The 12,216-nt window shown below is 40.0% G+C and overlaps 1 protein-coding gene across 2 annotated transcripts in view; it reads right to left on the reverse strand.

The window, feature by feature from the left end:
* ano10a (anoctamin 10a) overlaps positions 1–12,177 on the reverse strand; it is a 45,479-nt gene extending 33,302 nt beyond the window's left edge. For both annotated transcript variants that reach the window (XM_051956419.1, XM_051956418.1), the window contains exons 1-8: positions 12,086–12,177; positions 10,019–10,074; positions 6,549–6,703; positions 6,263–6,460; positions 5,077–5,211; positions 3,654–3,773; positions 3,147–3,331; positions 8–392 (exon numbers count right to left, since the gene is read on the reverse strand). In XM_051956419.1, the coding sequence (XP_051812379.1) occupies positions 8–392; positions 3,147–3,331; positions 3,654–3,773; positions 5,077–5,211; positions 6,263–6,460; positions 6,549–6,684 (1,159 nt within the window). In that variant the 5' untranslated portion in view covers positions 6,685–6,703; positions 10,019–10,074; positions 12,086–12,177. The remainder of the gene's footprint in view (positions 1–7; positions 393–3,146; positions 3,332–3,653; positions 3,774–5,076; positions 5,212–6,262; positions 6,461–6,548; positions 6,704–10,018; positions 10,075–12,085) is intronic.
* Between the last annotated feature and the right edge of the window lie 39 nt (positions 12,178–12,216).

The raw sequence follows: 12,216 nt of genomic DNA on the forward strand, positions 1-12,216 counted from the left end.
TACTCACCCCACTCGGTGAGGAACTCAGCGGCGTATCTGTAGATGAGATTCATGATTTCTATGACCACAGCGTAGATAATACTGGGAATGAATATGAGTATTCCTGTCCAGAACGTGGGGTCCTCATCATGGACCGACAGCGCCCATCCCTCCATCTGGAAGTAGATCATCATGACGTAGAGGGACAGGTAGAGGCAGAGCAGGACAAAAGGCAGGGACACAAGGTAGATTCGTAGGTGCCTCTTGGCGGTGGGATAAAGTGGCTCCTCACGTCCCGTTACAGGGTTGAACCCGAGGACACCATGAAATCCAGGTCGAGGTTCTTCAAAGGCCTTTTTCCTGCTCAGTGTGCCCCAGCTGTAGGCTAGTGAGGCACTGAATCGCTTCCATAACTGGTGGAGGAAAGGTTTAGCAAATCAGTTACTCAGCATTCAATAGTTTGCTCCTCTTTCAGTCACTACTGTAATATGCTAATACAATCTACAGTATTCAGACAATGTTTTATATTCCAGCTGCTCCTTTTAAAGCCCTGGAGTTGTATTCCCATTAGAGTTGAGGCCAAAACAGTTCATCATTTAAATTCAGGGGAGATTAATTTAAATGATGTTAGCATAAGACAGCAAAATAAAATGTGAAAAATGGAGCGGGGTCTGAGTGCACTGTAAATCTATATACTAAACACACAAGAAGAATGCCTGGGCTTTAGAAATGGGATGATTATGAGGTGCTGAACAGTCTTGAAGCTAAATTAAGTCAAAAGTGTAAATACAGGCTTTAAATAACATGTTAGCTAGCGCTTGGGAATCATGCTCATATGATCATCTGTCATGATCACACATTCAAGCAGATGTACTCCAAAAGAGAAGGTGATGTGTAGTCATGTGTAGGGACATCACAGGGGGATGAACACGGTTTTAAACAAACATTTTAAAAATGAAAAAAACAGGCTTATTTCTATTTTTTTCAATTGATCAATGAAGACTATTTCTGTCCAACAACTTATCTACTTGGACACACAAAAAACCCACTAAAACTGAAGTAGTAGATGCTGCTAACCACTGTTCTTCTGATTCTCTAGCTATCATTATGCAATGTTTTTGGACTGCAATGCATCAATATATTGTATGTTCACTTTATACAATGGGTACACTAAATTAGAACTTATGGGAATCATCAGGTCTCTTAATTCTTCCAGAGTAAAGAATACATTTGGCCTAGCTGCACATTTTATGTTTGACGAGGTAAGTACGACATTAACCAATCCTTTTACCAAACTGACCAGCCTGTTTTGGCAATTAATGTGAACCTGATGAAGGTCAATATGGTGAGATTAGAGAATCAGCTGCTGGGTGAGGAGTATAACCAATAAGACTGTATTTTTTGCTTATATTTTATTTCCTCTCTCTGTTTATCCTCTCTCGTGCCCTGACCAGGTATGATCAGTGCTTGCTTTACAAACATAGAAACATTTTATCAGTTAGTTCAAATCTTCATGAAAAACACAACCGCCTTTGTCTACATCGTGATCTAAAAAAACAAAAAAAAATGGAGTTCACTGAAGGACACAGAGACCTCTACAGAGCCAGCAGGGTGATATTTGACACATCTAGGAACGCACTCTGCAGATCTGCTGCTGCATCAATTCCTATAAATCAAAGATTGCATTGATGGCTGAACTTTCAAAGCTGCTAAAGACATGTCTAAGCCGCTGGCAGAGAAATGCAAGAGCATACTGAGAGTGCAGGTGTGGGAGTTAGAACTGAATGATTTTAGTCTCTCCCAAGCTGGTGTGGGAGGTCAACACCACCATGCAAAGGAGAGCCATGAGGCTAAGACAGAAGGTTGCTTGTTTCACCAGAGGCTATGCTTCCTTGTTTTCAATATTTAAAATAATGTTCCAGTTTAACCAGATTTGTTGGTTGCAGACCACAAGAGATAGTGATGAAGCTGGTTCCCAAAGTCTTGCAAGGCTTCTGCACACTTTCTCCATTCACCTTCTTTATCATTCACTCCCAGCACCTCAGTAGAATAGCTGTTGCTGTCAAAAAAGCTGTTCTTAATGGAGTCTGTACTGCTATGTCTACCAAGATCCATCAGGTCACCTGCTGCTGCTAAATCAGACACAACATGGTCCTGTCTATACAGGAAAAGGTGAGGCCAATGTACCCTCCAGGTACTCTGAGGAAGATGCTGAATTGCTTTGCAGCAGACCTGCTGAACACCATCTGTGACATTGCAGCAGTGAAGATCAGTCTGCTGTTTGAGACACAAACTACCCTGCAAATCCACAAACTAAAGCCAACTATCCCTGCCAGCAGATGTGGTGTATGATGCAACAGGTACAGGGGCTGACACAACAGGTTCAACAGATTCCCCTTGAGGCAGTGCAAGATAACCTAAACCTCAGTCAGGCTGAAGTTGCCGCGACGGAGGGTGAAATTTAAGGTTTCTTTAATTGGTTCAGAAAAAAATGTCCAGCTGTTTCCTGCCTGAAAACACAGACTCAGACTATCACTCAGTCTGATTACTTCTTTGTTCACATTGTTCATAATAATAATTCCTTTGTTTCATTGCAGCTGCTCTGCATGAGTCAATTTCTTTTCTATTTTATTGCAAATTAATGAAGCTTCAGCCAAAGACGTTCTCTTACAGGAACTTATTTGCACTACAGGAAAACTTTGATTTCTATTAAAAACACATCTTGCACTTTATCTGAGTGTTAAAGAGATATCCAAAATGGTAGAAAATAATCGTTTTTGATGTAGTTCCATATACACAGCCAGAAGCAACACTGAACTGACTAAAAGCATAATGAATGAACTGTCCTGTAGTCCTTTGATATGCAAAAAAAAGATTAGGTGAAATAAAGATACTCCTGCATCAACAAAATACAGCATTGGGGGTTAAAGTACGAGCATCTTTACTGAAAACAACACCGTATTTTACTGATTTACCCTATTATTCATTTATGTTCAGATGTCAATGATGTGCATTGTGTACCATGCATTGTCTTGTCTGGGACATCTAAATATCCTACAAAGACCCTTGTCCCACAACCATGTGTGCTTGTGACTGAAAACCACGTTGTCCAAAAAGCTGATATCATGATAAAATGATCTATATGGGAGTAAAATCAGTCTCCATACCTCTAGGATCACAGTGCACCAGATCAAGTTGAATACAGCAAAGACTACATATTTGTCGTAGTCCTCCCAGTCAAACAGATAGTAAGGCACTCCAATGAGGGCCATAGGTACCAGGGCAAAGGTGAAGTACTCTAGAAAGCCAAAGTAGAGGGCCTGTCCCTCCCCATAGTAGTGTCGGATGTCATCTGAGGATAGAGAATGAAAAAAAGTAGTATGTAGCTGCACTGATGGGAACACCGACATGAGTTTCAGTCAAAACTGACAAAATGGGAAACTATTCTAAACTTTAGAGGAAATGAAAAGGCAACAAGTGAATCATCCAAATTAAGGAACAACAATAAGAGGATTTCAAGGTCTTTATACGTTGTTATAGGGAACAGTGAAATTTCTGAACACAGTCCCACTATACACAAAGCAACTGTTCATCCTACATAATGTGAATTTTTCTCCATTCTCACAATGTTTTCAAGAGAGCCAATGAGAGATAGTGGTACATATTCCACTTACCAAGAGGCTGAAGGGACAACTTCACCTTTTTATACCAGGAAAAGGAGAGCCTCTTTAGTTCCTCCTTTTCATGCAGAGGAAAAATTTGGATCAGGAGCCCTTTGGACAGCAGTCTGCGAACTAAGACATAAATAAGAAAACACGCTTGTTAGTCTTTGTCAGCATCATAACATTTTCATCAGTTTAATGATTTATATTGTGATGAAGAAAAATATGTATAGGCACTGTGTAAAATACTGTTTCATCAGAGTTGTAAAATATGTGAAATATGCTTTACTGACTTTTGGGGAGATGATAAAACGTCCTTGCAGTATTTTTACCCCTCACTTTTGTTTGTCAGAACTCACTTCCCCAACTAAGTAAACATGCAGCTTAATTTTCTAAAACAAGGACAGGCAAACAATAGCTGGGAGCTTGCCCATTCTACACAATCCACTGTCTATAGCAGTAATTCCTATTGTCCACCACACAGTGACTAAATACAAGTACATGAAAGCTCTATCATTTCATCTGCCATTTCTTGAGTGCATCATTTGTCGAAAATGATTACATTCTGCTTTAACACGATTTGTCAAACACAAGCGCTGAATAGAGGCATCCTATCTCTACTGCAAGTTCATTGCTTCCTTATCTCGCTTTGGGAATATTTCACTGCATTTGCATATTTATTGTTTCCATACTGCAGCCACAGAGAGAGCGAGATAGTCGAAGAGAGAGAGAGAGAGAGAGAGGTACAAAGGCAGTAGAGGGGAGACAGGCTGCATTCAGTCTGTTTCCAAGGAGAGGTGGAGGCTGAGTTGTGCTGCCTTCTTTTCTTACAACTTAACAACTTTACTACTACTATAGAATCTCTGAGTCACACTGCAGAAAATGTAAATGTGCCACAGCAGCTGCTGAAATAGTAAAATCCTGTCAATAGCTGGAACTGAAAAAGTAACTATTTTAGAGAGGAGCAAAGCATTATTGCTTTTACATCACCAACGTAAAAGTCATCATTCAGTGGCTGCTGCTTATTAACTGGTGGTCATTTGTATAACACAACCAATAATTATTGCTGCCGTTATTATTGGTTCTCTTGACGAACATTATCATTAAACAACTGTTATTTGATACTTATGCTACAGAATGTTGGCTGCACTTAACTATTACTTTCAGCTAGGTTAAAGAATGAACTCTTTTAGCCTCAACAGTCAAAGGTGACGCTTTTGAATTTCTTGTTTAGTCCAACAAACAGTCCACAGCCTAAAGATTGTAAATTTATTAATGGGTTAAAATAACATTTCTGGTGAAAATAAGCCGATGCAATTGCTCTCTCGTCTATTACACTGAGTTAACTCGACAACAATTAAAGAAACATCTGTAAATGGATCACTACAAAGCTCATTTGACTCTACAACTGAGTGAGATGAGGACAGAGACTCACTTATAGATTTCCCGGGGTAGAGCTTGGCCTGGCTGTGTCCTGGTACATGAGTCTCATCTTTGGCTCGCAGTGTTTCCAGCTCATGTTTGATAATGTACTGACACTCAGCCATACTGAGGAAGCCATCTCCATCCCCTGGAGAGACAGGCCAGATCAGAGACAAACCGCAAACAAACAGCCACAGTGACATTCACATCAAAGGCTCGTTCAACAGCAATACTGCTACAATTCAGAGGCTGATGGGGAGGCCAGTCATCTCAAACTGTGACCAATACTGCAGGCAGAGTGCGTCAGTGACAACAGTTTGTTCTGACACTACGATTCATTATCCTTCACCTCTTTTGATTCTGGAGCTTGAAAGTTTGCAGTAGTTATGATTAGAATTCTGGCACACGTTTGAACAGTGGTGGTAATGAACAATGATCAAGCTACTAAACAGCCGTCAACTTACTCACCTTTATGATCAGCAGCAATGAACAAAGGACTAAATATTAAAATTTAATTTGAAAGTACAGGTAGAAATGATGTACAATTACACATTATATATTTGCTATCTAGTTAAATATCCCACTGAATATTTGGTTCATTTCTCTCCAAGTGAAAAGAGAGAGGAAGCTACATTTCAATTTAAGAGCCCATTTAATTTGGATATTTTACAAACAGGAAAGCACAATGGAGCTTAAATGTGCAGAATTTGTGTGATTTTGCTTTTATTGTTTAGTTATGTGACAAACAAACAGCATTGGTTTGTCTGTTTGTTTGACTGTTAGCAGCATTACTTTAAAACAGATCTGGATGAAATTTTCAGGGAGGGCCAGAAATGACACAAGGACCAAGTGATTAGATTTTGGCAGCGATGCAGCTTATAGTCTGGATCCACAGATTTGTTAAAGATTTTTGTGTCATTGTGGGATAACAGCACAGCATCACTGTAACTATGACAACAAGTGAACACTATGTCAGCTGTCTGCTGACGATCACATGATTGTGATCCTACTACAAATCCACCACTGTGGACTATGAATTTTTTTAGAGATTTCATCCGTCAGAAGTCATACAACGACTGAGCTGCCTTGGCGGAGTACTGCGCTCTTTGAGTACTTTTCTTGTTGGAAATAGGACAGTGGCAGGAAGTGTTGTGGGGCAGTGTGTAGATTAGCACCATTGAGATCATGTCAGACTTTACCTTTAAAGTCTTTGAAGTTGTGTTTGTTGGCACGTGTGAAGCCCCTCATGGACCCATCGTTGTACTCCTTGAAGAGGCCCACATCCTCAGCACCAGAGAGCAGCCTCTGCCATGAGGCCCCAACCAGAAATATATTGGGGTTTTCCTTCTCCTGGGCTTCGACTGAAGGGCCCAACTGCTCCAAGAACAGCTGAGCACCTGGCACAAAGGACAGGGTTAATAACATTGAGTGTAATAAAAGAACAACAGAAACAACTAACAGAGGGGAGCAGATGAACTTCCACACCTCCATTCTGCTGTTGGTCTCTTATCCTGCTGAGCAACCATGCGATGGTCTCCTCCTTAACGTTTGAAGCTAGTTCTACCACCACCAGAGGAGTGAACCTGGAGCCACTGCTGTCTGTTGACAGCTCCTGCTGCATCCTGTCCCTCCCAGGTCACCTGCACAAGAGGGACAGAAGGGAACAGAAAAGGTACAAAATGTTACGCATGGGTCATTCCACCTCAATTCTCCACATGCCCCACACCTGACCATCTTCAGTTTCACAGATTTGTTTTGTGTTTTGTGTTCAATAAGGATTGATGTGACCATGTGTAAAATCTGGGGTCAAAAGTAACATTAGTTATTGGTTTATAAATTCTAAAAGAAGGTGGAGTCAAGTCGACACAAGAGTGATGGTTGCTGGAAGTGTTATTCTGTACCCCTGTGTAGATATTCCATTAAAAATCAGCTAAAATAGTAGCCTAGCCGCGCTAGACAACCCACGGCAACAAATTTAATTCTCTGCCAGGGTGGGTCTAGTTACCCTCGGTAAGCCTCGAGGTTGGATGCTCCTAAAACTGGCCAACGAATCACCATGAAGTGTAGAGTCAGAAGGCGGGCGTAACTAAGTGATGACAGAGGCGCGACGATTCTGACAGAAACAACCGGAAACAACTCGCCTAGCTGTGCCTGTGCCTAGCTGTGTCTGTGCGAGACAACCCACGGTAACAAATGTAATTCTTTGCCAGGGTCGACAACAAAAACGACAACAGTCGTTGAGCTCCATTAGCACCGACTCCGAATAATCTTTCTGTTAACATGTCTGTAATATACTTGAGCTTCACCCATTGACTGTATAAATAAGGCTTCACAGAACTCCCGCATCCTCTGATTTCCGGCGCTCTAGGAACTACGTCAGCCTATTTGTTGCGCTGATTGGTTGTATATCTACCCAACTGGTGCAGAGTGATTTGAAAGACAACCTTTTAGCCCACCTCCCTCCCTGTCGAGAGTTCCTAGACCCTTGCATCTTCAGACATGGGTCTAGCGCGGCTAGGCTAAGGACATTTGCTTGTTTGTTTGTTTTTAAAAATGGGACAGTTCATATTAATGTCATTTCCACGTAAATATGAGAGATTGTAGCCATATGGTCAATTTCCATCTCGAGTCTCATCGGCAGATCAAGGATAAAGAAATCACAAACTAGAAAAGCACTCAGAGAGTGCAGACCTCCGCCAAGGATAGAGAGGAAAACAGGAAACCCATGCAGTAAAGGATCATGAGCTGGAATCGAACCTGCGTCTCTGACACAGGTCTGTTTACAAATCACCTTCTTAACCAGTTGAGCTATCTGGACACCTTGTTCCAATTTGTTGGACGACATACTAACCTATGATGTTTTCGTCATATTTTGGACCACATACTACAACATACTAAAAAATTCAAAGTGATCCAGAATCCAGGATCCTTTCCGGATTGCCACCAAAATTAAATCAGCTCTTCCTCTTACCATAGTCTACATCCCCTCAAAATTTCATGTGAATCTGCCCAGGCGTTTTTGAGTTATCTTGCTAACAGACAGACAGACAGACAGACGGACGGACGGACGGACGGACGGACGGACGGACGGACGGACGGACAGACGGACAGACGGACAGACGGACAGACGGACAGACGGACAGACAGACAGACAGACAGACAGAAGGACAGACAGAAGGACAGACAGAAGGACAGACAGAAGGACAGACAGAAGGACAGACAGAAGGACACCGGGTGTCACATAAGCTCCTTGGCGGAGGTAATAACATAAAACCATAACTGAACAAAGACATGCAAAAAGAAAAACAAACAACAAGCGATGAAATGTAGTGCACATAACAGATAAAAACTGGGAGACCAAGGCAGCTACCAAGCAGTAATAATTAATGAACATTTACACATGACTGTTATTGCCAGTATCTCATTGTTGTTATTACACATGTCCCTCTATCATTATTGCACATTGCTATACTACACTTATCCCACTGTGACTATGAGTCCACTACATGTATGCCTCTGACACTATTATATATAATTGTATTGCACATTTCACATTGCCACCACTGAACATGATAATATTGCACGTTTCTCTTAATCCCTATTGCACATATCCCTGTCTACATTTCACATAATTATCCTACACATGTCCCTTCGAGCACTATTGCACGTATCCCATTATCACTATTGCTCATGATCTTTAAACACTATTATACATGACTAAATTGCACGAAGCCCACATCTACACATTTAAAACAAATTATACAGAGTCATCAAGAACAAGCCCAATCAATGGGCAAACAAATTCACACAGGGTTATGATCACAGATCTGATTTTCCAATAGCCATGCTTTGAGATGTTTAGTAAATGAGTTAAGATGTGGTTGTTCACGAATGGCACTTGGTATAATATTCCAGGTTTGTGATGCACGAAAAGTAAACATTGACTGCCCAAGAGTATTTTTCCTAAAAGGTACAACACAATTTCTTCTAGAGCCTGCGCTGGTTGATCTGCTGGAATTTTTCTTTACAAATTCTTGTAACAGAGGGGAAGCTTGGCCATGAAAAATTTTATAAAGCAAAACAAAGTCAGGACATATATATATATATATATATATATATACACATATACACACACACATGTTGCTGCCCTGAGACTCTGGAACACGCTACCACTCAAGCTCCACGTTATCACCGACCTGCCGCTTTTTAAGTCCAGACTGAAACCCATCTATTTAGGTGTGCTTTCGAATCCTAGGACTGTTTTATGGTTTTATGGTTTTCGTAGTTATGTGTTTTAATGGGTTGTATGGTTTTTTAGTAATCCAAAATATATATTGTTTTGTTTATTACTCTGTCTGGAAAGCACTTTGGTCTTCTATTATGTTGTTGTAAAGTGCTCTACAAATAAATTTAAATATGTATATATATATATATATATATATATATATATATATATATATATAAAACACACGTGTAATATGCATAAACAACACTAACATTATCAAGAATTAATTTCACATTCTAAAAGCTGGAAGGTGACTTTTTCTGACAAAAGACATGTTAGTCCATAATAGGAAAAGCTAGCAGTTCATGTGGTGAACTGAAGAAAACATGCAGGAAATGTCAGTGACAGAATTGCACAAGGTGTGTCTAAACTTTCCCCACCAAAGTAAACACAGTGGATTCCCATGTATGAAGTTATCTTATCAATACCAGAGGAATCGTTGGAATTATGATCCACTGTGGGGTGAATAAATGTCATTCATAAACTGTCAGGAGTGAAGCAGTGAGCAGATCCAGTCTACAGACAGAAACAGCTGAGCAGCTGCCATACACTCAGAGGGAGGGGCTTGTGTAGTGAAAGGCAGCGGTGTTCCAGCAGATCACTGCTAATATAAACCCACAGGAGTGACCAGTTTAGCCTTCACGGTGTACGGGGACAGCACGGTACTCACTCAGATCGGTGAAGGAAACGGCTGTGCTCCGGCCTCAAGGAGGAAGCCCTGCTGATCTGGAACAGTCAGATACACATGCGGCTTTAAGTCTGCTGCTCCCGGTGGACTTCACTTATTCCACGTCACACAGCAGCAAAGCAAACTCCAGCTGTCACACCCACCAACACTCCAGTCTTGATCAGCTGACTAAATCAAATCTGTGCTCCACGTGAAGGAAACCGATCATTAAATCTCATTCCGCTTTTTTTGTTTTAAGTTGCGTGTCGCCATGTTTTAAACTCCACTGCAAATGAGTGGATTATTGAAATAATGTCAGAGGGCAATAAATCATTTACAGGTACCATAGACTGTATAATAAAGATAAATAATCTTTATCATACAGTCTATGACAGGTACCTGCAGATTTGGAGCGAAATTCTGATACAACAGTCAGAATACAAGCTACCTGTAATAAATAATACATTTCTGATTTGTTTTTATTTATTGCATGTTTCTATAATCGTTTATATTAAAATATATTTACACATGGATTTTTTTGTTGTTGTAATTTTTATTGCTAGATCTAATTCACCTACAGTTGATTTAATTGGTTGATTTAAGTTAACTATGTTATTTAATTTTTAGGGAAGTCTGAGCGAGAATGTGCTGGATAAATGTCATTCTTCATATTTTTTTATAGTTATTATACATAGGTGAAGTATTTGTCCTAATGGTGTTTGAGCATAGATCAATGTGGGGCTAAAAATCTATACAATTCTTTTTCTCAGGTGCTCACATATTCTCCATTTTACAGTCTAGTGCATTGCTACATTCCTTCAGGCCGTAAAAAAGACATTTTACTCACACAGGTGTCTTGGGTGTGTACAGACTGGATATGCACAGACTGTTTAATGGTCCTCTGTGGAGTTTTTAGCCTTCAGCAGCACTTTGTACACACAGTACATACCACTGCTGCCCTTCCAGACAACTGTTAGCATGCATTATGCACACCTTTGGACCATGCTATTTTGTTTATTACATTGCGCCTTAAACTTTGACTGTCTTGCTCATATATATCCATTGCAGTCAATGGTGTAAAATTCCCTGTCCATGTGCACTCAGTTCCATACTCAAATGAAACATTGTGATTTTTTTTTTATATATTACAAAGTAATTATAGACAGCTGAGTTTCATTTGATAACATAATACTAATATCTAATGGAGGAAATGTAACTGTAACATGACAACAGTTACAAAACAGTTTATTTGTTGTGTTTCTGTTGGCATCCAAAGTAAATCATCCCTGTGACTGTAATGCTTTTGTTTTTGTAAATTTTGCTCATTGTACTGTCTGGAATATGTACACTTTTTCACAACACACTCATTGTAACCCACCATACCAGGAAAAGACTAGATTTAACTAATAGGATTAATTATGCCACTCTTCCATGTAAGCATCCTGGTAAACCTTATTATTGAGTCAACATAGACAGCAGAAAGAAGACAAATGAACCAAATATTTTTTGAGTCATGGGGAAAGGAGGAAGCTCTGACAGTGACCCAGTGTGATACTGGGACCCTGTAACAACATTTTTTATTCATTTGGAAATTGCAATATGTCAAAATAGTTATTTTTCCCCCCAGCTTGATTCACACGTATTGCAGCAATTACATTTCCAAAAATAACTTTAAAAATACTTTTATGTTGACAAGTAATTACAGTAATTACTTTGTTGTACTATTTTTCTAATGAAAGCTACATAATAATATAGGATTACAGATTGGTAAAACAAATTAATTAAACTTTTGCATATTTTTAAACTTAGCTCATAAATACAACACTACACCGAGGGGGCATGGAAAAGCCCTTTAATGACATGAATGGTAAAAGTCTGGCTGGCTAAACCAAACCCTGAGAAAGAATTTAGCTAATACTTTTAATGACTTGCAGGAAGACTACGGTTTTATGCCAAAAGGAACCCTTTACGGTGTACAAAGGCTGTCAGCGCCCAGAAAATACTCTTGTGCTACATTTGAAATACTCAAATGAAGTACAGCAGCAGCACAAATGTCATTTAACTACTTACCAAAGCCCTCTACTCTCCTGAGCAGCAATGTTTACAGTAGATATTTGACAGAGAAGCCACTTCCGCATTTCCTCAGCCTCGGTAACTGGGTGCGTTTGTGTCGGCTTTTAAAGCGGAGAGGCATCACTGCG

Source organism: Acanthochromis polyacanthus, chromosome 12 (genome assembly GCF_021347895.1).
Source record: "Acanthochromis polyacanthus isolate Apoly-LR-REF ecotype Palm Island chromosome 12, KAUST_Apoly_ChrSc, whole genome shotgun sequence".
Classification (NCBI taxonomy): Eukaryota; Metazoa; Chordata; class Actinopteri; family Pomacentridae; genus Acanthochromis; species Acanthochromis polyacanthus.